The following is a 20,632-nucleotide window of genomic DNA, read 5'->3' as shown; positions in this document are numbered from 1 at the left end:
GCATTATTTAAAATACTTTTAGGGACAGGTTCATTATAGTATTCTACTGCGTATTCTAAAGTCTTCCTGAGCATAATTATGATAAAAGACTAGAGCTTGGTCAAACCTATCGAACTGCTTGTATTATGATTTGCTGGAAGAAAACATTCTAAAAGTTGCCATTGTTTTCGAGTGATTTGTTGCATACTCTTTCAGGAAAGAACCACATAACCCAGCCCAGACAACATGGTAGTGACAAAGACGACAGTGGTGACGACGACGACGACTTGCCCCTAGCAGAATTGATTAAGCCAGGTATGGAAAGGAAAATTTAAAATAAAAATTAAAACACATTGCACTATACCAATTTGTAATTGCCTAGCTTAATTCGTCCATGGATGTTGATCACAACAAAGTGCAGGTCTGGATTTGAGTCATTCTGGTCAATGAAATATGATAAAAATGAACATAACCAACTACCGTAATGCTGACGAGCTGTCCTTGGCAGAATTGACTGAACAAGTGTGTTTATATAAATATAAATTAGCACACACATAAATTTAAATGAGCGTGAGAATTTATCTGCATTATTTAAAATACTTTTAGGGACAGGTTCATTATAGTATTCTACTGCGTATTCTAAAGTCTTCCTGTGACATAATTATAATAGATAACAAATGACTAGCACTTGGTCAAACCTATCCAATTGCTTGTATTATAATATACTTAAGAGGAAACATGAACTAAATGCTAGAGTTTTCTGTAACATTTTTTTTTAAGGAATGGATGACATTAACCAGGCCACTGAGCCCATGCAACTTTCTGAAGACTCAATTGAGAAATCAGTGGGAACAGCCAATGACAAGGATGGTGGAGATAAGTCACCTCTACCAGAATTGACCCCAAAAGGTACTCAATTAAGATTAAGAAATGTTAACCAACATATAACTTGCGAATAGCCTGAATGAGAGATTAAGAGTGGATATACGATGTTCAGAAATTATTATTGACAGAAGCACAACCGTTTCACAAGCATATGCCAGAGTTCCGGGAATTAGATAAATGTAAATGGCTTGAATTCAACTTGTCATGCTGCTTGAATAGAAATTATATATCTATTTCATTTACAAATAGGCCTGTATGACAGTATATGTCTTGACAAGAAAATATAATTGACACAAGTTCGGGTAATTCATCTACAATTTTGTTAGATTCCATTTATGATGAGATTATTGTATGGAGTCTGGAAACTGAATTAAGGAGCAAGATAGCCAAGCAGACACGATAAAGAATTCATGTATACGTTCTTACAGTTGGAATAAATATCACATGGTTATGATATCACCAACAAAATATTGTTCACATTTTGAAAGACAATGAAAGGAAATAAGTGGCACATGTAATTTTTCGATGGCTACCCCTTTTGTCTGGGGAAAGGGGCTTTCACAATTGGTTGTGCGATCGCTATTGCCATTATTTCTTGATAGTATACTTTGTACAGGATCGCAAGCAATCGCAAGCGATCACATGACCGATTGTGAAAGCCCCTTAATTAGCAGCAGTGCGTATGATAACAAATTGCTAGCACTTCGTGAAACCTATCCAATTGCTTTTATCATAATTTGTTGAAAAGGAAACATGAACTAAATGCTAGAGTTTTCTGTAACATTTTTTTAAAGGAATGGACCACATTTACCAGGCCACTGAGCCCATGCAATTTTCTGGAGACTCTATTGAGGAAGCGGTGGGAACAGATACTAATGACGAGGATGGTGGAGATGAGTCATCTCTACCAGAATTGACCCCAAAAGGTACTCAATTAAGATTAAGAATTGTCAACCAACATATACTTTGCGAATAGCCTGAATGAAAGATCAATAGTGGATATATATGATAAGAAATTATTATTGGCAGAACGCACAGCCGTTTTATGGGCATGTGCCAGAGTTTATGGGAATTAGAGAAATGTAAATGGCTTGAATTTAACTGGTCAGGTTGCTTGAATAGAAATTATATATTATTGCATTTACAAATGGGACTGTATGACAGTATGTGTCTTAAAAGAAAACAAAATCGACACAAGTTCGGGTAATTCATCTACAATTTTGTTAAATTCCATTTATGACCATCCATTCGATGTCAAGTCTGCAAACCCTAGTGAAATAAAATTATTATTGTATGCAGTCCGGAAACTGAATTAAGGAGCAGGATAGCAAAGCAGACACGATACAGAATTCATGTATACGTTCTTACAGTTAAATAAATATCACATGGTTATAATATCAACAACAAAATCTTATTAAAATTTTGGAAGTGAATTAATATGAATAAGTGGCATATGTCATTTTCCAGTGCTACCCCATTTTTCTTGGTAACGACGGTGGGGTATTATTTGTGTGAAATATAATTTTATGTATTACTTAAGCCATGAGTTGGTAACAGTTAGTTAAAACAATGTTGGCTGTCACATTCTACGTAATTACCTAATTCATGGTCATAAGGGAATATTGATTTGAAAGTGTAAGATAAAACAACATACAAGTCCTCTCTAACATATCGGGCGAAGAGGTTATAATTTCATTAGTGTGAAAACATGAAAATGAATCTGTTGTCGAAGACTTGAAGTAAGCCATCTCCAAAATGGAAATGAGCCACGCCCCCTTAAAACACAAGTGAGCAATAAGGCAACTGACATTTGATAATGTGTTTGGAATCATTCAAAGTAATTAGTTGTTTTACTAAAAAGAGGCATTTGATCAATTGAATGGAAATATAAATGAAAAGTTAAAGTGATTGGAATTCGGCAACGAGTGTTAACTTGTTTTCCATTTTAGGTACTTTCTTGGATATAAGTCAAGCATTTCCTGAGTCGTTGTATGAACTGCAACAGGGCCTACCTATGTTCTGTTGTAATAGAGGATGTACTCGTGAAGTTTACCAGGAATGTATGACATGTTGGAAGCTGATCTGCTATGAACATTTTGTCGCAAAGGATCCTTGCAGTTGTCACGATGGCAAAGCTTGGGAGGTAAGAGTTAGCACGTTAAGTCTAAGCTTTAATTTAAAAATATCAAAAAGAAACTAAATACTAACAGTTCACCAATAATTCCGCGTGAGGTTTCACATACTTGACATAGTAGACAGACCTTGACATACTATTGTTATTTTCAAGAACTTCTCATAAAAAATATTGTCATGGTGACTTACAGTAAGCTTGGAGCTCGTTATTCAATATACACATGCATACATGAACTTGAATGTGATAAACATTGCCAGTCAATATTTATTCTAATTCTTCAGAGACTGTACCACAACATATGATTATTTCTAATGTTTCTATGTTGTAATCAAAATCAAACAAAAACTTAAGTCAATGGAAATGAACTAATATTTCTAATATTGATTTCTTCTTGCGAACAAACTAATGCAGATAGCATAAGAACTAAACAAGAAATCTTCAACACTTCGTTCACATGTAAACGGAAATAGTGTCGGAATTGAAACCAGATATGTTTTGATGCATTGTGTGTGACTCGTACTAATTATAGATAATTAAAATTGCGTTTAGTTCTTTATGAGAATTAAATTTCTGTTTGATTCTGATATATATATATATTATATATATATAATTATATATATGTAGGATGTTACAGACTTCGAGCGAGAGCGAAGCGACCGTGAGCAGCAAGATCCAGAGGTCTCACTTAACCATGCAGACTTCGAGCGAGAGCGAAGAGACCGTGAGCAGCAAGATCCGGAGGTCTCACTTAACCATGCAGACTTCGAGCGAGAGCGAAGCGACCGTGAGCAGCCAGACCCGGAGGTCTCACTTAACCTTGATGATGCTGAACAGCAGAAGGTAATACGGATTTTTTTCTTCTCTTTCAAATATAAATCAGTGTGACAACAAGCAATCACACAATTAAAGACATATCGTCCTTTTTGCAGATCAGCAGAAAACCATCCAAACATCTGTAAACCCTAGAGCATGGTGGGCAGGTTGTATATTCAAAATGTGAAATAGTTAAATCATGTAAAATTCAAATAATGCACGTAAACAGTGCATGAGAGATAGTCTTGCTCAGACACTTGGAAGTTTTGTTTCTTGAAATAATAGTTATCTGTGTGTAATTTAAATTACAAAACACATTATGAACATAATGTACATTATAGAAGACATTATTCAATATTTTGTAAAAAGTAATTAAAAAGGACTGTGTCAGAGACTAATATATTTTTTCGAGGTTCGAAAAAATAAATTCAAATTATAACGGTAGTTTGTACTTCACAAATGAAGACCCTACAGGTCTAAAAACTACACAAAGGTTTTTGTAACAGTGTCTTCTTCATTATATACCTTATTGTTTTACACCAATTGTATACACAAATTCAATGCAAAAGGGACATAATGTCTTTAAGGCTCTCCTTATCAATAAGTCCTCTAAATCACAAACTTATTAAAACAATCATATCAATTGTGCTTGTACTAGCATTTTGCTTATTTCTCCTGATGGCATAACGGCAATTGACTAAGCTCCTTCAAATTTAGCCAGGCAGAACGATAGCAGCCTCTTCCCGTGTTTTGAATAAAAGCGATATTTTTTATTCTTAATTCATAGATTTGTGAATTTATAACATAGTTCCCTGAAGACAGCATGGGCTTTCAGTTAAAACTATTAACATGTCATCACAGGCACCTTCAAAGCTTTTGAAAGGCTAATGAAAACTTTGCTAAAAATTTAACCCCCTTTTTGTATTCTCTGTTTCTTTTTGTTTTACTGAGTCCAGTTAGATATTCAGATAATGCTCTTACATTGGCTTCTTGTCTCCATATATCACTCGAAGGATGAAATAAATGAGACGGAGCAAGATCAAGGTGACCGTGACTCCCTCGAGCATCAAGAGGGTCAGCATACCCAACATGAAGATAACATGCACGAGGTTCAAGACAGTCAGTCTGAGGTGATTATATGATATAAAAGGTGTCATGAATTATGATAATATGAGCAGTATTTCAACAACAAAAATCTCTGTCAAATCATTATCTACACTTAGTAACTGCTTATTTCGGAAAGTGTGATTGGCTCTTCATACACGGGTTATGTACTGTAGTTCAATTACAGACTTGCAATAGCTTACAATCAAGTCCATTGCAAACGCGCCAGAAATTTAGTTTCTAAATTCTAAATTCCAAAATTCGCTACAACTTGGGGCACACAAGGATCAGACTGGTTCCACTGTATGGAATAATCTCCTTTTAGTTAGATAAACTTTGCTCTTCATCAGAGTCCTTTAAAAGTAGTTTAAAACTCACTTCTTTAATGCTACCTTTTGATTACCCATGCCTTGTATTAATAATTTACTTTCTATCTTACTCTTCTATTTTCGCGTGGAGCATTCTACAGAGTGGATTTGCCGCATTACAAATCTCATCAATCATTATTATCATTATTACTTACTGTTGCAGAATTTTAGGGAAACTAATATGAGAACTGCCTCGTGCCGTTTTTTCGACCTCTAATTTACGTCTGTAAACTCGCTGAAAAACGCATACGTTTTTAGACGCTAAACGGTTCAGTGTAGGACAGTACCTTTGTATTCACGAAACATGGCCCATATCTAATATTGACTTTTCACTTGCATATTGACATGTTTCTGTGGATTATTTTTGAACCTTCAGTATATTCCCACTTTTTTACAATAAACTTATGAAACAAATTTCCTTTTTACATTCTGTGTGCTACTTGTAGCAAGGAGAAAGAAAGAGTTAATCATGTGTTATTTTCTATTTCAGAAACGTGGGAGGAAGAGAAAACGGAATCCAGAAGAATGGAAGAAAAGACAGCAGTCAAGAAAACGTAATCGGGGAGAGGAATATGTTGTACGTAATAAAACAATCCCTGCCAGAAAGATAGGAAAGAAGTGTAACACAAAATGTCCCCATAAGTGCTTCTCTAAGTTCTCTGATGAAGACAGGAAAACATTGTTCGAGGATTACTGGAAAACGGGCTCCTACACCCGTCAGCGAGATTTTATTCATCACCATATTTCTCGGTCCAAAGCAATACCTAGAAAAAAGAGAAAAAGTCAGAAGCGAGTGCGTCACATGTACAAATACCATCTCCCGCTCACATCACAAAGGGAACGAGTGTGCAAACATTTCTTTCTCAGTACTTTGGGAATTGGTTCCAAGCTTATTGAGTATACATTGAAGAAGTATGAAGGCCCGTTTGCACGAGAAGACAGGAGGGGAAAGTTACCGTCAGTGAACAAAACTTCAGAAGAAGATGTTAAAAAAGTATGTGAACACATTGATTCATTTCCTGTTGTTGAATCACATTACTGTCGTGCGTCTTCAAAAAGGAAATATCTGGACCCTTCTTTAAGCGTTTCCAAGATGTACGCAATGTACGAATCGTCTGTATCGAAACCAGTTTCCTTCGCAGTGTATAGAAACATTTTCAATTCCCAATATAATTTGGGATTTCATCATCCGAAGAAAGATGAATGTAACACATGTGCTTCATTCAATAATTCAACTCCGGAAGAAAGGGAAGTTAAAGAGCAGAACTACAAGAAACACATTGCTGAAAAGGAAAGTGCAAGAGAAGAGAAACAAAGAGACAAGGAACGAGCAAAGATCGATCCAATCTTTAGCTCCTTTACTTTTGATCTTCAGCAGGTCTTGACTACACCCTATGGCCAGACATCTTCGTTCTATTACAAGCGGAAAATGTCTACGTATAATTTCACTGTATACAACCAGGCTACTGCATGTGGAAATTGCTTTGTCTGGCATGAGACTACAGCGAAGCGGGGAGCATGTGAGATTGGCTCATGCCTCTTAAAGTTCATGCAGTCACTTGATCCTGATACCACACACATAAGTTTCTTTTCTGACTGCTGTGGAGGCCAAAATCGGAACAGAATTATAGCTTGCACTTTGCTATATGCAGTTCTGCACACTAATGTTGCCATCATTGACCATAAATTCTTGATCAGCGGACATACTCAAATGGAATGTGACGCGATGCATTCCTGCATCGAAAGGAACAAAAGGGGAGTGACAATCCATCACCCCGACCAGTGGATACCAGTTATTCAAACAGCAAGGAACAGGAATCGGTATGAAGTTACCCACATGACGAAAGAGGACTTCCTTGATCTGCGTCAGTTGACAACACCCTGTGTGAAGTACATGAAGAAGGACAGGGCTGGCAATCCCGTCAACTGGTTGAAAATTCGTCAGATCCGCGTACAGAGGACAGACCCCTCTGTCATCAAAATAAAGTATGATTTCAACGAAGACTTCGTAGAAGTTCGCGTCTCGGGCTCAAGTCGAAGAAATGACATGCGTCTGCCTCTGTTGTACAAGCAACATCTCGCCCTCTCAAGGGAAAAGAAGCAAGATTTGCTTAGTTTGTGCAAGGACAACATTATCCCATCGATGTATCACAGCTACTATGAAAACCTCACGACAGAGGTACAACAGTCTCAGAGTGATGAATCCGAGGAGGAGGAAAATGATGGACACATGCATCAAACATCCGAACAGTGAATCATATTGTAGGCCTACTGTTGTGGCTTGAACACAGACGACAGTACAAATACATATACAGCTGTAGTACTCTTGTGCATCGTTTGAATTCTACACATCTTGCGACTTTGACATTTCACAGACATGATCCAAATACTAGTATCATTAGTTGTATACAGTGTTTGGTGTATTTAGGGAAGTCTGCAAAAGGACTTTCTAACTTTAAGGCGGAGATACACATACAGTATATAACATGAGCCAACCTGATGTCTGCATTAGAGCCTATTAGCATATGGAATGGAACTTTAGATTTCATACTGCCTTACTTTGGTAAAAGGAATCAAGAGACATACCATCCAAATTTGAGTAATTGACGTTTTTATATTACACCTAATGTGCTCTTCTTCCAAGTCAAATTTAATGCACAAACACTCACCTTGCTCAGAGATATAATAGGTTATACATTGTGATATTCCATTGATGCCCTTGCAAATTTGAGACACATTTTGGTCATTACAAGGAGTATCACTTTTGTCGCTTACTTCGTTTTGCCCAACTAGGGCACCACATTGAAGGGAGAATGCAATGACTTGGACTTGGACATTACTTAGATTGAACACGTAGGCCTGTACTTAGAAAATACAGTAAGTATGTACACATTTTTGGATAAATTAAAATGTATTCTAGGAATTCTGTTTTTCCATTGGTAATTCGAAATATTCAAAATTAAGTGCAAATAAGGACACTAACAATAATTACAGAAATACCTGGTATAATGTGTGCTTGTGTGACAATTGTATCATAATAAATTACAAAACGAATTGAATCGAATCTGCAAATCCTCAAACCTTGGGAAATTTGAATACATGTCTTCTTGTATTTCAAAATATTCCGATGAACTTGATGAGATTTGGGGTTTTTCGCCCAAAGTGAAGAAAATTTATGCTTAATTTACACCATTATCTTTATTTTTTGAAATGTAAGTATTGGAAGAATGTGACATGCCCTGCAAAATTACAAATGTGTTGTTTGAAAATTGATTTCTAAGTTGCAATTTGAAATGCCACGATTTCACTTTCTTAGACTACTTTCACAACATAACTAATAATTGTGATTAGCATTTGGATATTCTGCGATGCAATGACAGCAAGGAGAGCATGAATTCATATTAATGTAAATAAAGGCAAGAACAGTAAAAAAATGTCAACAAGTTTTGAAAAAGTATCATAGTTAGAGACGCGAGTATATACCTGGCAGAATGTCATCACAAGTCCTGCATAGATGCAACACTGTGTATTATTCGAAATGTATTAATCTAATTGTCGATTTCACTTTCGTAACTATATCTGCACAGCATGAACAAGAAAGTGAATAATATTTTGATATTTAGCATTGTTTCATATTTTATGCCTCCGCCAACGAAGTGGCCGCAGGCGTTATGTTTTCGGGTCGTCCATCCGTGCGTATGTCCGTCCCATTTTGTTTTTTTCAATATCTCAAGAACCGTGATGGTTTGACATCAAACTTAGTATGAGGGTATATGGGGGGGGGGGGGGGGGAATAATACTTTGGTTCGATTTTGGGGTCATTGGGTTAAAGGTCAAAGGTCACAGAGGTCATTTTGTGGAAAAATGAGGTAACTTTGAGAAAATAAATAAAATGAATTTAATTGTATTAACTGCCTTAAAGATGGTTCGTTCCTTGAATAGCTATGCAACATCGTAAGTTGATTAAAATGTAATTTTAGACAATCTGAAGCTTTCACGTTTGGAATCTTGATGTATACACGCAAAACATTATGCCGTTAAATTTCAAACGACCTTTTTTCATACCTCGAAACAAATATCAGTCTGTATTACAGTCCCTATTTGTAATTATGTAATGATGTGTGAAGTCCTTATTTTTACCATATTATTACAATATTTTCCAAAATATCTTCTACAATAATGAATAATATGTTCAACATTTGTTTTTTTTTTTCAAATTATACGCAGAAACCTATTATTTCAACAAATAAACATGTCAATTGTCTGAGCAAGAACTATCAATCATGTATTGTTTATGTGTATTATTTGAATTTCGCGTGACTTATCGACTTCAAATTTTGAATATATAGCTTAAAAGTGTCATGTCAGGTAGACCGATGCCGCAATTTAAATGTTAATTGGCTGTATATATATATATATAATAAACTCATTTGAACATACATGGTGTTTGATTTGATTTCATTGTTGGTATTTCATTGGTCAGCTACATTAGACCATTAAAGCACAAAGATAGCTTTGATAAATCTGAAAACCTTTGAAAAATACTTCTCAAAAAATTGTAGTATTAATTTTGATCATGATCATTGTGCCAAGTCATTGAGCAGTAGTAATTGCTCTAAATTTCTTCATTAATTTCTAAATAATTTATGTGAGTTATTTAAGAATGGTCTCGAGGGCATTCGAATGAATACATGCACATTATCAGCTATAGTTTACAAGGTGTAACTATGAATAAATCGTTAGTCTAATATTTGTTCAAAGCGTGAAAATTATTTAGAAACACTTGCGAGAATGTCTTAAGATATAAAGAGCAAGTTCTATTTTATTTTCTGTTTTTCATTCCCAAAACTATCTCTGTGCTTAGTACCAGACCACATTCAAAATTTTCTCGTACAATATACATGTATTATCTATGCGTAACTCTTGATTATTTTTTTCTTTAAAAATTATGAATTATGTACCAAATGAAATAACCAATGCTGCAAAATATTATCCCCTTTTGTCACGGGCAAAATATGTTGAAATAGCTTGCAGGAATTATCTAAAGGCAAAATAAGCTGCAAATCCTTAAATTGGCAACATAATTCTATACACTGTTGTAGGTGCAAATTGGCAACTTTTTCGATTGGAAAGGATTGCCACATGTTTTTATGCCATATTGTATACACAAAGCATACATTTTCATAGAATTGACTTAGAAATGAAGAAATTTATGTTGCTAATTTTAATACTAAAAAGCGATTGATGTCCTCTTAGGAATGTGGTCTGGTATGCATGGGGTTAATGCATTTCTCACAAATACAATATATTGAATCCTATAATTTAGAATTTTCCAGTAATAAAATGGGGATAAGGCCCCACTACAGTATATAAAAGACACGACTGATAAAGCCTAGCAGTTACGTTAAAATCACTATTGGGTACAGACAAACTTAATGCACACATGTTATGGAGTGACGGTACCCTTTCAACACCGTCAGTTCGTGCGATGTTAAATGGCAAGAAGGGGTTATCGACGCGCGCTTTAGCGTTAACCCCTTTTTGCCATTCAAAAGCACGCGAAGATATGGCTGTATTAAGGTTACTAATGGAAAAATTGTAATTACTCAAAGATTTAATGAGGATTATCGCTGAAAGTACGCTTGTAAAGTAATTAATCGTTAATGTACACTATATATAAGAAATGAAGGAATCAACCTTGATTAAACCCAATTTTGAAGCCAAAAAACCTTTAAAGTCGATTATCTCGAAAACTTTTTTCGCGCAGCCCCGCGTAGCTCGGATGCGTTAACCCCTTTTTCCATTGAGGCGACGAATTGTCCCAGAACCATCCCCTGGAGGTGGAATGACGCTGAAAACCGTACTTCAAATAAAAATGCTAATCTACATTCAAATGGACTTTTATGAAAAAAAAAAGATACAGGGCATATAGTCAAACAAACAAAACTGGCATTTCCACCAACTTAGACGAAAATTGAAGACATTTTCATGATTATAATTTTCTAATTTAACTCTTTGTCTCTATACATAAGTTTAAAAATACGTTTTTAAAAAATCCTCCAAATATATATAAACATATCTGATTTTGACAAAGATTGTACTGATTTCTTAATTGATTTTGATTCATCAAAGTCTGCTCTGACATGGAAGGTGGGCATTAATCTAAAAGGTTGCTATTGGAAGTATGACAAACAGGCTTAAAAAGATGTTTGTTTGCTTTTTTTGTTTGTTTTTTGTTTGTTTTTTGTTTGTTTTTTTACAGCATACTTAGGATTCAGCTTTTATATGGAAGAAGCGCACAGTCTGGGCGGTGGATTAGCATTTATTTGTGCAAGCTCAATTTTTGCGATGTGCTTTGGGGTATCAAACAACTAAGAAATAAAGTCTCTTTATCTCTCTCTCAAACACACATACACACACACTCACTCTTTTGTAAACATAATCACAAAGCTAAAGATGTAATACGAGGTATCAAAATCCATCACTTTGCATTAAGATCTACTTTTATTTGCACTTCATACTTGAAGTAGGTGTGTGACATGTCATCTGTCAGACATAATCAATGCTAGGATTCACAGAAGTGAAAAAGATTCTTCTTTAAAGAGTACAATGTTACTTACATGCTTAAATCAAGAGTAACAAGAAGACATACATAATATGCACAGACACTGGCCATTGCTTTATTCATGAATTTCTTCTCTAATCTCAGGAAAAAGAAAATCAGTACACCTGCCACAGACTAAAAAAAGAAAAGAAAAGAAAAGAAAAACAAATATAGGAGTGAAATCAATATTTGCCTAGCCCACGTTCACTTAGTCCATACATACATTTCTATATCTATCATTGTTCTTTCTCTGTATTTGTTTTGCTGTGTGTTCTAAAATCATTCACATTGTACACTATTCACAGTATAATGATTGTCTTGTAAAGCTGTGCATATTTTTATAATCATTTCATTAATTCATCCACAGACTGGTGGAGAGCTGTAAAAGAAATCAAGATGCTGGTCTTGTACTAGGAACCGACAGCGAGGCTTTCCTGTAGTCCCACCTTTAAGAGTGAAAACTGACACAAGAAAAAAAGAGAAAAACACACAGTATCCCAGCTCCTCATCATGGCAAGGTGCTTCAGTGACCAAACTTCAATCTCTCTTTAAAAACAAACCATCAAGAAAACCTCACATACCCATTTATCCCGCTGAAAAAAAAAATGAAACACACTTCCAACTTTTTTAAGGTTGAAAAAGTCAGGAACTATACATGCCCACAAGTAAAGAGAAGTTTTCATTCATCATTTATTGTTGCAGACCGAGAAATATTGGCTGTAGACTGAGAAATATTCACTTGTTGTCAAACAGAAATTTGCAAGAATCTTTGACAGCAGCAAATTTAGAATGAATGCTCTGCCTCTCACATATTTTTCACTCCTTTTTACAGCTTTTAACTTAGCTGTCATTTCAAGCCCGATATTGGCGTCAGTTTTAATTTTACATGACCTCTGAGAAACTTGTGGCGTGAAGAACCATGCAGCCTGGATTTCACAGACTGGACTCCTTATTAAGCATTGTCATTCCAACTACAAGGATTACCCTGTCTTTAATAAGCAGATCAGGAGGAGGTATTAGTTCTGGTGGCAATTCGGCATTGCCATAGCAAATTTTGAGCAATATCACTTTTTTAATGACTTCATGTAACCTGGTAACTGACAATTAATCATGCCTTCAAATCACATGTGGATTCATATGCCAAACTTTGACAAGAGCTAAATGGTCACTTGCTGATCTTTAATCTGCATATCCTGTGAAATGGTAATACTAGCTTCAACTGATGAATGTAGATTTCAGTGATAGGGAAAGGAGATTTGAAAATCATCTATCTACAAGCCTCTTTTTATCATTTATATCTTATCACTCACAATATTGCTATCGTGAATTGTGTGGAGTGTCAATGACTAGGTACGTTACAATGAACGGATAATATTTGTGAACTAACAATTAAGATAACCAAAAAATAATTGAATCTTTACACCCATTGCAGTACATTCATCTTCAATATAATCCAGGATATCTACAATTGTACATCATTTACCATTGAACTGAATTAAAGACTTACAAAATTGACAATCAATTAGTAAATTTACCATGCATAACAAGCACATCATTAAATCATCTCACAATCCGTCTCCACATACATAATTATCATGATACACTGTACACTCAATTTCATTTACACATGATTCGGGGATGCTAATATGTACATGCTGGGATTACATTCTTGGGCCTTTTGTTTTTTAATTCCATTTTTACAACATTGCACGATGCTCAGCACATGTAAAGAAAAAAAAAAAGGAGAGAAGATTGCAGGGAGAAAGAGGCAAAGAGGTAAATGAAAACTATTACAAGGTAATTCTGTACTATACATGTACCATCAAAGCTGCTCATTGGATTTTCCCTGCATGCGCATGTAAAGCAGGATATTGTCAAAATCAACAGTCTCAAACTACTCTTCAAAATGGACATTTTCATGGTGAGGAAATTTTCGTAGGCTATGAAAGTAATGTGTGATGAGAAAATAAAAGTACATTGATTTTTTAAGCTTGTCGTATATAGCACTACAAATGTATTTGATATTTTGATTCTGAGAAAATAAAAACATGCGAAATTCATCTTTCCCGACTTGAGTGAGAAAAAATCATCCAATTGAAAATGTCAACTTTTACACTATTATACCATACGCATAATTAATTCACAGGGTTCTCTGTTGTCTCCTTTCTCTAACACAGTGTACAGTTTGCTTCCTCAAGCCTATATGACACAGTTTGCATAGGAATTCATATCAGTATACAAGAAATCAACATTTAAAAGTACAAAGAAAAATGTCAAATTTGCCAAAGTGTTTTAGTTTAGAGTTTTTCTCTCAAATGCCCTCGTTTTATTCTACACAGGAAGATCTGAATGACTTGTGCACGAAAGAAGTATCAAAACCTGCCATAATTCAACAACATCAAACACTTATACAATCTCCTTCTGTCCTACAAACTAATGAGTGAATATATATATAGAAATTCTCATCATTTTGATTTGCTACACAAAGCTGAAGGAATTCCTTTCCTCATGGCACGATTAATTGCCTTGGATTGTCAGGGACTGGGACATTTACACAAAGTTTGTAAGACAGTGTTATGAAACACAAACAAACAATTATCACCTTTTGTCTTTCTCTTTGGCATACTACACACACAAGAAAAAAAAAAAGATTTTCCCTGCATTTCAACATGTTCAATAAATGTAATGGAATGAGTGGACATTATTCATTAACTTTTTTCTAAATTGAATACTTCAGTTCAATATTCTCAAGGTGATAACATTTACTATATATCAATATAAATTCCGAATGTGACATATGTATTTAGTTAGACACAAAATGTGGCCATCAAAGTAGTCTAGTCTAGCACCTAGCTTGCGACAGAGATTTGTTTTTTCATTATTCTGCAATCTAATATTCATTCCAAAGTTGGTTTAAGATATGACAGGTAATAACATCAAGTTTGATGGTATGTCCTTTAGTGGACATTTTGCTGAATGCAATATTTTACCACAGATGAACACTTACAAAGTACTGCATGATTCACCATCACCTATAACATTCTTTTGCTTCTTTCATTGTTTCATCGTCTTCTCGTCTGTTATCCGGTAGCCTTATGACTTGAAGACATCTCCAAGAGTGAGAACAGCACTTGTTTACATCATGTTCATTTTCAGGTCAGACTTTGGGGAGGTGAATGACAAGACTGGTCGCAAAATGAGCTAAGCGCCATTTGTAAACATTTTAAAGTCCATCATCAGACAGAGCTACTCGAAACCTTTCCATAGCAAGAAATCCACTTGAGGTTATGACTAAAAACATTCCATGTTTTCTTCGTATTAATGTTGTTTTTTTCTAGCAGCTTAAATCTCAAATATCTCAACTTAACAAGAATGGCCTTAATTCCTTTTGCGATCAAATCTTCAAATCATAGCCCACGGTCCTGAAGCCTTGCTCATTTGTCGTCCGGTGCTGGTAAGGCCAGGGCTGGAGGTCCAAAGGGGTCCACCTGGAGGGCACGTGACAGAAATTCAAAAATCACAAAATGCGATTAACTCTCCGCCAAATTGCTGCAACCTACAAATCTAACTAAAAACATGAAACGTCCCTATTCAACCTCTGATTATCCATGGCTTACATGTTGTTGTTGTTTTTTCTAATTGTTCAATTGCTCCTCTGTGCTTGTGTAGTTAAGAAAAAGTTCATTTTTTCTAATATAAGGTACACATTTCTTAAACTTGTGACTAACATATGCAAAGGGTAATATCTATTCCCTCTCAACAGCCTTCTGAAAGAGTTTAGTTGAGTGCTCTTTCATCACACCAGAAAAATTAAAATATGTAGTAGCTTTTTATATTTTCTATACAATATGGAAATTATGTACATGTTTATATTTGTCCTGCAGTGACGTGACAAACTGCTGTAGTCTTGTCATCCAGCAATGGCGACACGGAAACTTTAAAAATTCATAACTTTTGAAAAGATAGTCAGATTTTCCTCAAACTTCACTTTCATGTTCTACTAATTTATGCTGAACTCACTCAATCCACATAATCCTAATACAGTCTATATTTAGGTTTTATTCTCCTTAAAAGCCATTGGCCCCATAGTTGCTTGCTAACATATGTTCACTGCTTCCTTTAGTAGCCATTTCAAACAAATCAAAACAAGCACTACAGGACTATTTACATTAAAAGACACAGTAGCATGAGAGGTGAAAGCTGCCCAACTCGGGATACATTCCATAATCCCCTTAACAGCTTGTGAACAGCTTACGTCTATCTCTGATCTACATGAAGTACACACACAACTGAAAAATGTGGACTGGCATCAGCCATTACCGACAAGCATTATGTGCTTCGGTGCATATTTTTGCTGACCAGTGATACAGAGACTCCAACCCAAAGTACCTTCTGATCTGGAGATTCTCCCGCCTGAAACCCCTAGCAAACGGGAGACTCAAAGTTGATGTGTGCGAAGCGCGAAATTCCCAGGGTTCTAGGTGCTCTCTGGTGCTATCTAAGGCTTATATTTTCAACATACGATAGAAATATGTAAGAAATCCTTTCCAACGGGAGACAAAGAGCCAGGGCGGGAGAAATTAAATCTCAAACGGGAGAACGGGAGATTTTGCGAAAATGGGTTTTCGACGGGAGATCTCCCGTCGAAAACGGGAGAGTTGGAGTCTCTGGTGATATTCGTTGTTTTTAAATGTGCTTTGGTGTACAGCGAAAGAATCGGGCCACCCATGTGTCCCCACACTACCTTTAACCCGTTGAGGACTGACTGATTTTGCTACAACACACATTTCCCATAGACGCCTTCCAAAGTACACTCGGGACTAGTCCTCAAAGGGTTAAGAGGGTGCTCTGTGATGAGAAGGAGAGACAAAGTTTGCTCGTACCTCAATGACGGGATGGGTGTTGGCTGTCACCATGATGTCGGTGGCCGACTCTCCGTCTTTCTTCCGCGCCCTGGACCAGTTCGCTTTCACCTCTACCTGGTTGCGGCTTCCTGTAGGCACAACGGTATCGAGACCGGAAATAGTGAGCGACTGTTCATATCGCCTTGGTCACGTAATTTTCTTTTCAAATAGACAGCAACAAATGGCAGGTTTTTGCCATGATTTTACTCCGCAGAATTTTGTGAAATAAGAATGTATGAAAACGAGAACACACAAAAATATCATGAAAAGGATAAATTAATAAGGGTGCTGTTCGTTATTCCGAAGGTTCGCTATTCCGAAGGTTCGTTATTCCGAAGGGTCGTTAATCCGAAACACGCAAATTCCCTATACCTAGAGGTTCGTTAATCCGAAAATGACAAAGGGTTCGTTAATCCGAAAATTTGTGGCGTTATTCCGAAGGTTCGTTATTCCGAAGATTGGTTAATCCGAAAATGAAATTCGGAACAATGAACCTTCCTAATAACGAATCTTAGGAATAAAGAGCCTTCGGAATAACGAACATTCGGAATAACGAGCTGTAACCATTAACAAATAAAGCCATGCCAGCACCAGGGGCCTGTTGCATAAAACTTACCGTTGAATTTCAATGGTAACTACCGTCAAAATTAGACGTTACAGCCAATCAGCATCAAGGATTATAAAATTTACCGCTAATTTGAAGACTTACCGCTAGAAAGGAGCGGTAAGTCCAGCGGTAAGGGTTTTATGCAACAGGGCCCAGATGGCCGGCAACTACTAACTGAAACCATTGTCAGCTTAGCAAGCTGGATGGGCCATGATATAGCAATATCTACTGCATAAGAACACGTTCGTACAGTGCTTCAAATGCAGAACTCACTTGTTTACATACAGGGAATCACCGAGTAAAAACTTTTTTACATGATATGAGAAGCAACAATTAAATATACGCCATATATTTAGCTAGTCTAAATTTTCGCGAATCGGGACCTTCCGACAATTTCACGAGTGGTTAAATTCACGATCGTAAGTACTGTAAAGTACTGCAAAATATTTGCCGTATACAGTACTAGACCCTTACAACCGCGACAGTATCTCACAAATAATGATAAAAATGTCTGCATGCCAAAATTTAAGCTCATGAAGTAGTCTGTCTCATGTTGGTTGGCTGTTTTGCTGCTTGTGTTTACGACCCGAGGGCAGTTTAAAGCAGAAATTGTGGAACTGGCCGATTTTCAATCGAACCATTATCTCAATATGCTATTGAACAAAAGGAAATTCCCCCTCTCACCCTTGGCGCCTTTGAATGCCTCGCCGCTGGTGGCGCACACAACCTCGTCCCGCTGGACATCGTCAAAGGCCTCAATGGGTGCCCCAGCCTTGGTGTAGAGCTGGCTGGCCGCTTTGTGCATGGTCAGCTTGACCGTTGCTTCCTTCAGCAGCTCCTCCAGGGTGGAGCCCCACACGTAGACCGCTTTCTCAGGCGACGCCCCATTCTTGTACACCAACACCCGTTTCTGAAGCACGGTGCAAAAAAGGTACACAATCACATTAAGCATCACCACCACCCTTAACCCGTTGAGGACGAGTCCTGAGTATACTCGGGCAGGTGTCTATGGGAAATGCGTGTTGTAACAAAATCAAACCGTCTTCAATGGGTTAAAGTACTTCATATGTTTTTTGATGAATGTCTCTGTCACTCTCAGTGGGCATAAAAAAAAACAACAGAGGAATTGAAATTGATAACAAGCAAAGTCGAAACATAACTTTCTCTGTAGACCTGTTGCCTTTATAAGTTGAAGAATAAGAAAAACTTTTGCACATCAGATGGCATCTGAAATCATCATTGCACTGTTAAAGTTGTACATCTACGAAAACATAACGGTGCCTTCAACAAATGGTGGCCCTCATAAGGACAACATATACTGTAAAACAAGAAGTCTTCAAGTGCATTTCAATTTGTGAAATTTGCGAGAGCCAATATTTGCAAAATTAAAGTGCGCACAGAAGTTCTTGTCCGCACTACATGCATTGAAGGCCAGTGGTAATATGCAAAAAATTTCATGCCACAAAAAAGCTGTAGGCTTTTTCTCGGCTTTTGTTTCTTGCTTTACAGTAGCAACTGTGGATAACTCATGCAATTAAAATTGTTTCATAAAAATAAGAGAGGGAGAGGAGGGAACGAAAGAGAAGTAGATAACAAGAAGGGGAAGGACTTCAAAACATGACTGAGAGAGAGGGAGGTGAGAGAAAGCCAATAAGATGATGACAGGAAAAGTGGAGAGAAAATAGGAAAATGAGTGACAGGAGAGAGAGGGACACAAGATGAAATCTGAGACCTGCTTACCCTGGCAGGCTGATTGTACAGCTTGCGGCTGGAGTCAATGATGGGTTTGGTGGTGGTCTCCTGCTCCCTGGATTTCTGGTGGGCTTTCACCTCCGACAGGTGGTTCTGCAGGGGACATGGAGTGAAGTGTGATATTTTGATTGGGTACGGGGCCAATTTGACAAGGATTTGATTTGGATTGGATTGGATTGGATTGGATTGGATTGGATTGGATTGGATTGGATTGGATTGGATTGGATATGGATATGGGTATGGATTTGGATATGGATATGGATATGGGTAGGGATTTGGATATGGATACGGATATGGGTATGGATTTGGATATGAATATGGATATGGATATGGATACGGATATGGATTTGGATTTGGATTTGGATTTGGATTTGGATTTGATTTGTGAGATATTACATTTAGATAGTCTATGAACTCCTCTGTGTTAAACTGTTCTTTTCCTCCAGTATTTCTGTCTCGCACTTATGTGACAGTGAAGCCCTGTTGATTTTCTCTCATTATAACCGGTACCTCATCGTAAACGTCCAAACGTCCAAACAAAAAACAGCTAAACACAGTAATGAAAAAAATCTGGACCGCCACATTCACCTCGTTAAAATTGGTACCTTGTTGTAAGTGAGCTTGTTATAATGGGAATTCCCAGTACATGGTTCTACTGTTCCAATTCATGGCTAACCAACATCATATGGTTCTACTGTGCCTGTGCAAAACTAAATGGCGTTACAAGGTCTTAATACTGTTCTGGTCCTAGGCTACATCACATTGCACAGTTTTGCTGTATTAGTCCAGGACTATACCTTATTGCACAGTTTGTGAAATGGCTACGGAGTCTGGTCCAGGACCACATCACCTGATACATCTATTTTGGTCCTTCACTACCCATCTTCCACGGTTCTTAGTATTCTAAAACAGGACTATCCATACCTGGAATGGTTCTCTCTGACAGTATCAGAACACACCACATCACATGGTTCATACTGTCACGGTCTCATACCACTCTGCGTCACGTGACTCCCCTCATAGAGTCATACACGACTCTATGTTACATACCTGGAACAGTTCTCTCTGACAGTCTCAGAACACACCACATCACATGGTTCATACTGTCACGGTCTCACACCACTCTGCGTCACGTGACTCCCCTCGTAGAGTCATACACGACTCTACGTTACATGGTTCTAATTTTCTTGTCTGGAGCTAAGGCACAGTTAGTGCAGTTACTATCTCCCTGGTAAAGGTCCTGGTCCTGGTCTATCCATCTCACCCACCTCAAGTTGGTTGACCTGGATGCTTTTCTTGACTTCACTGACACTGGGCTTGGTCCAGCCTCCCTCCACCAGTACTGGGGTATCTGGGCTAAGAGTCGGTACGTAGTCTGGTCCATCCATTCCTGCTGTTCTCCTTCCTATAGCACAATAATAATTCATAATAATAATGTAATATAACCTGATTTCTCCAGGTATTGTGTGGGATCTTTTTGGG

The 20,632-nt window shown here is 37.0% G+C and overlaps 3 protein-coding genes across 3 annotated transcripts in view; 2 read left to right on the top strand and 1 right to left on the bottom strand.

The window, feature by feature from the left end:
- Positions 1-195: 195 nt before the first annotated feature.
- Positions 196-4,953, top strand: LOC139709001 (uncharacterized; the record flags this gene model as incomplete). The annotated part of the gene is made up of 6 exons (XM_071620967.1): positions 196-294; positions 760-888; positions 1,659-1,790; positions 2,814-3,007; positions 3,623-3,838; positions 4,825-4,953. Coding segments are annotated over 6 exons (899 nt in total), but the record flags the coding sequence as incomplete, so codon positions are not given.
- A 799-nt stretch (positions 4,954-5,752) lies between these two features.
- Positions 5,753-9,057, top strand: LOC139709000 (uncharacterized). Its single transcript, XM_071620966.1, has one exon. It carries the CDS (start codon positions 5,753-5,755, stop codon positions 7,535-7,537), a length of 1,785 nt encoding a protein of 594 aa, XP_071477067.1. The 3' UTR covers positions 7,538-9,057.
- Positions 9,058-15,135: 6,078 nt separating this feature from the next.
- The window catches only part of LOC139709004 (doublecortin domain-containing protein 1-like), a 42,822-nt gene continuing 37,325 nt past the window's right edge, over positions 15,136-20,632 (bottom strand). The window contains exons 34-38 of the mRNA XM_071620972.1: positions 20,419-20,555; positions 19,139-19,243; positions 18,083-18,308; positions 16,771-16,880; positions 15,136-15,375 (exon numbers count right to left, since the gene is read on the bottom strand). Coding sequence (XP_071477073.1) covers positions 15,322-15,375; positions 16,771-16,880; positions 18,083-18,308; positions 19,139-19,243; positions 20,419-20,555 — 632 coding nt within the window. The 3' untranslated portion in view covers positions 15,136-15,321. The remainder of the gene's footprint in view (positions 15,376-16,770; positions 16,881-18,082; positions 18,309-19,138; positions 19,244-20,418; positions 20,556-20,632) is intronic.

The sequence above is a fragment of the Diadema antillarum genome, unplaced genomic scaffold (assembly GCF_040938485.1).
Source record: "Diadema antillarum isolate AM-2024a unplaced genomic scaffold, OU_Dant_1.0 seq00001397_RagTag, whole genome shotgun sequence".
Taxonomy (NCBI): Eukaryota; Metazoa; Echinodermata; class Echinoidea; order Diadematoida; family Diadematidae; genus Diadema; species Diadema antillarum.
This window is presented reverse-complemented; position numbering and strand designations above follow the sequence as displayed.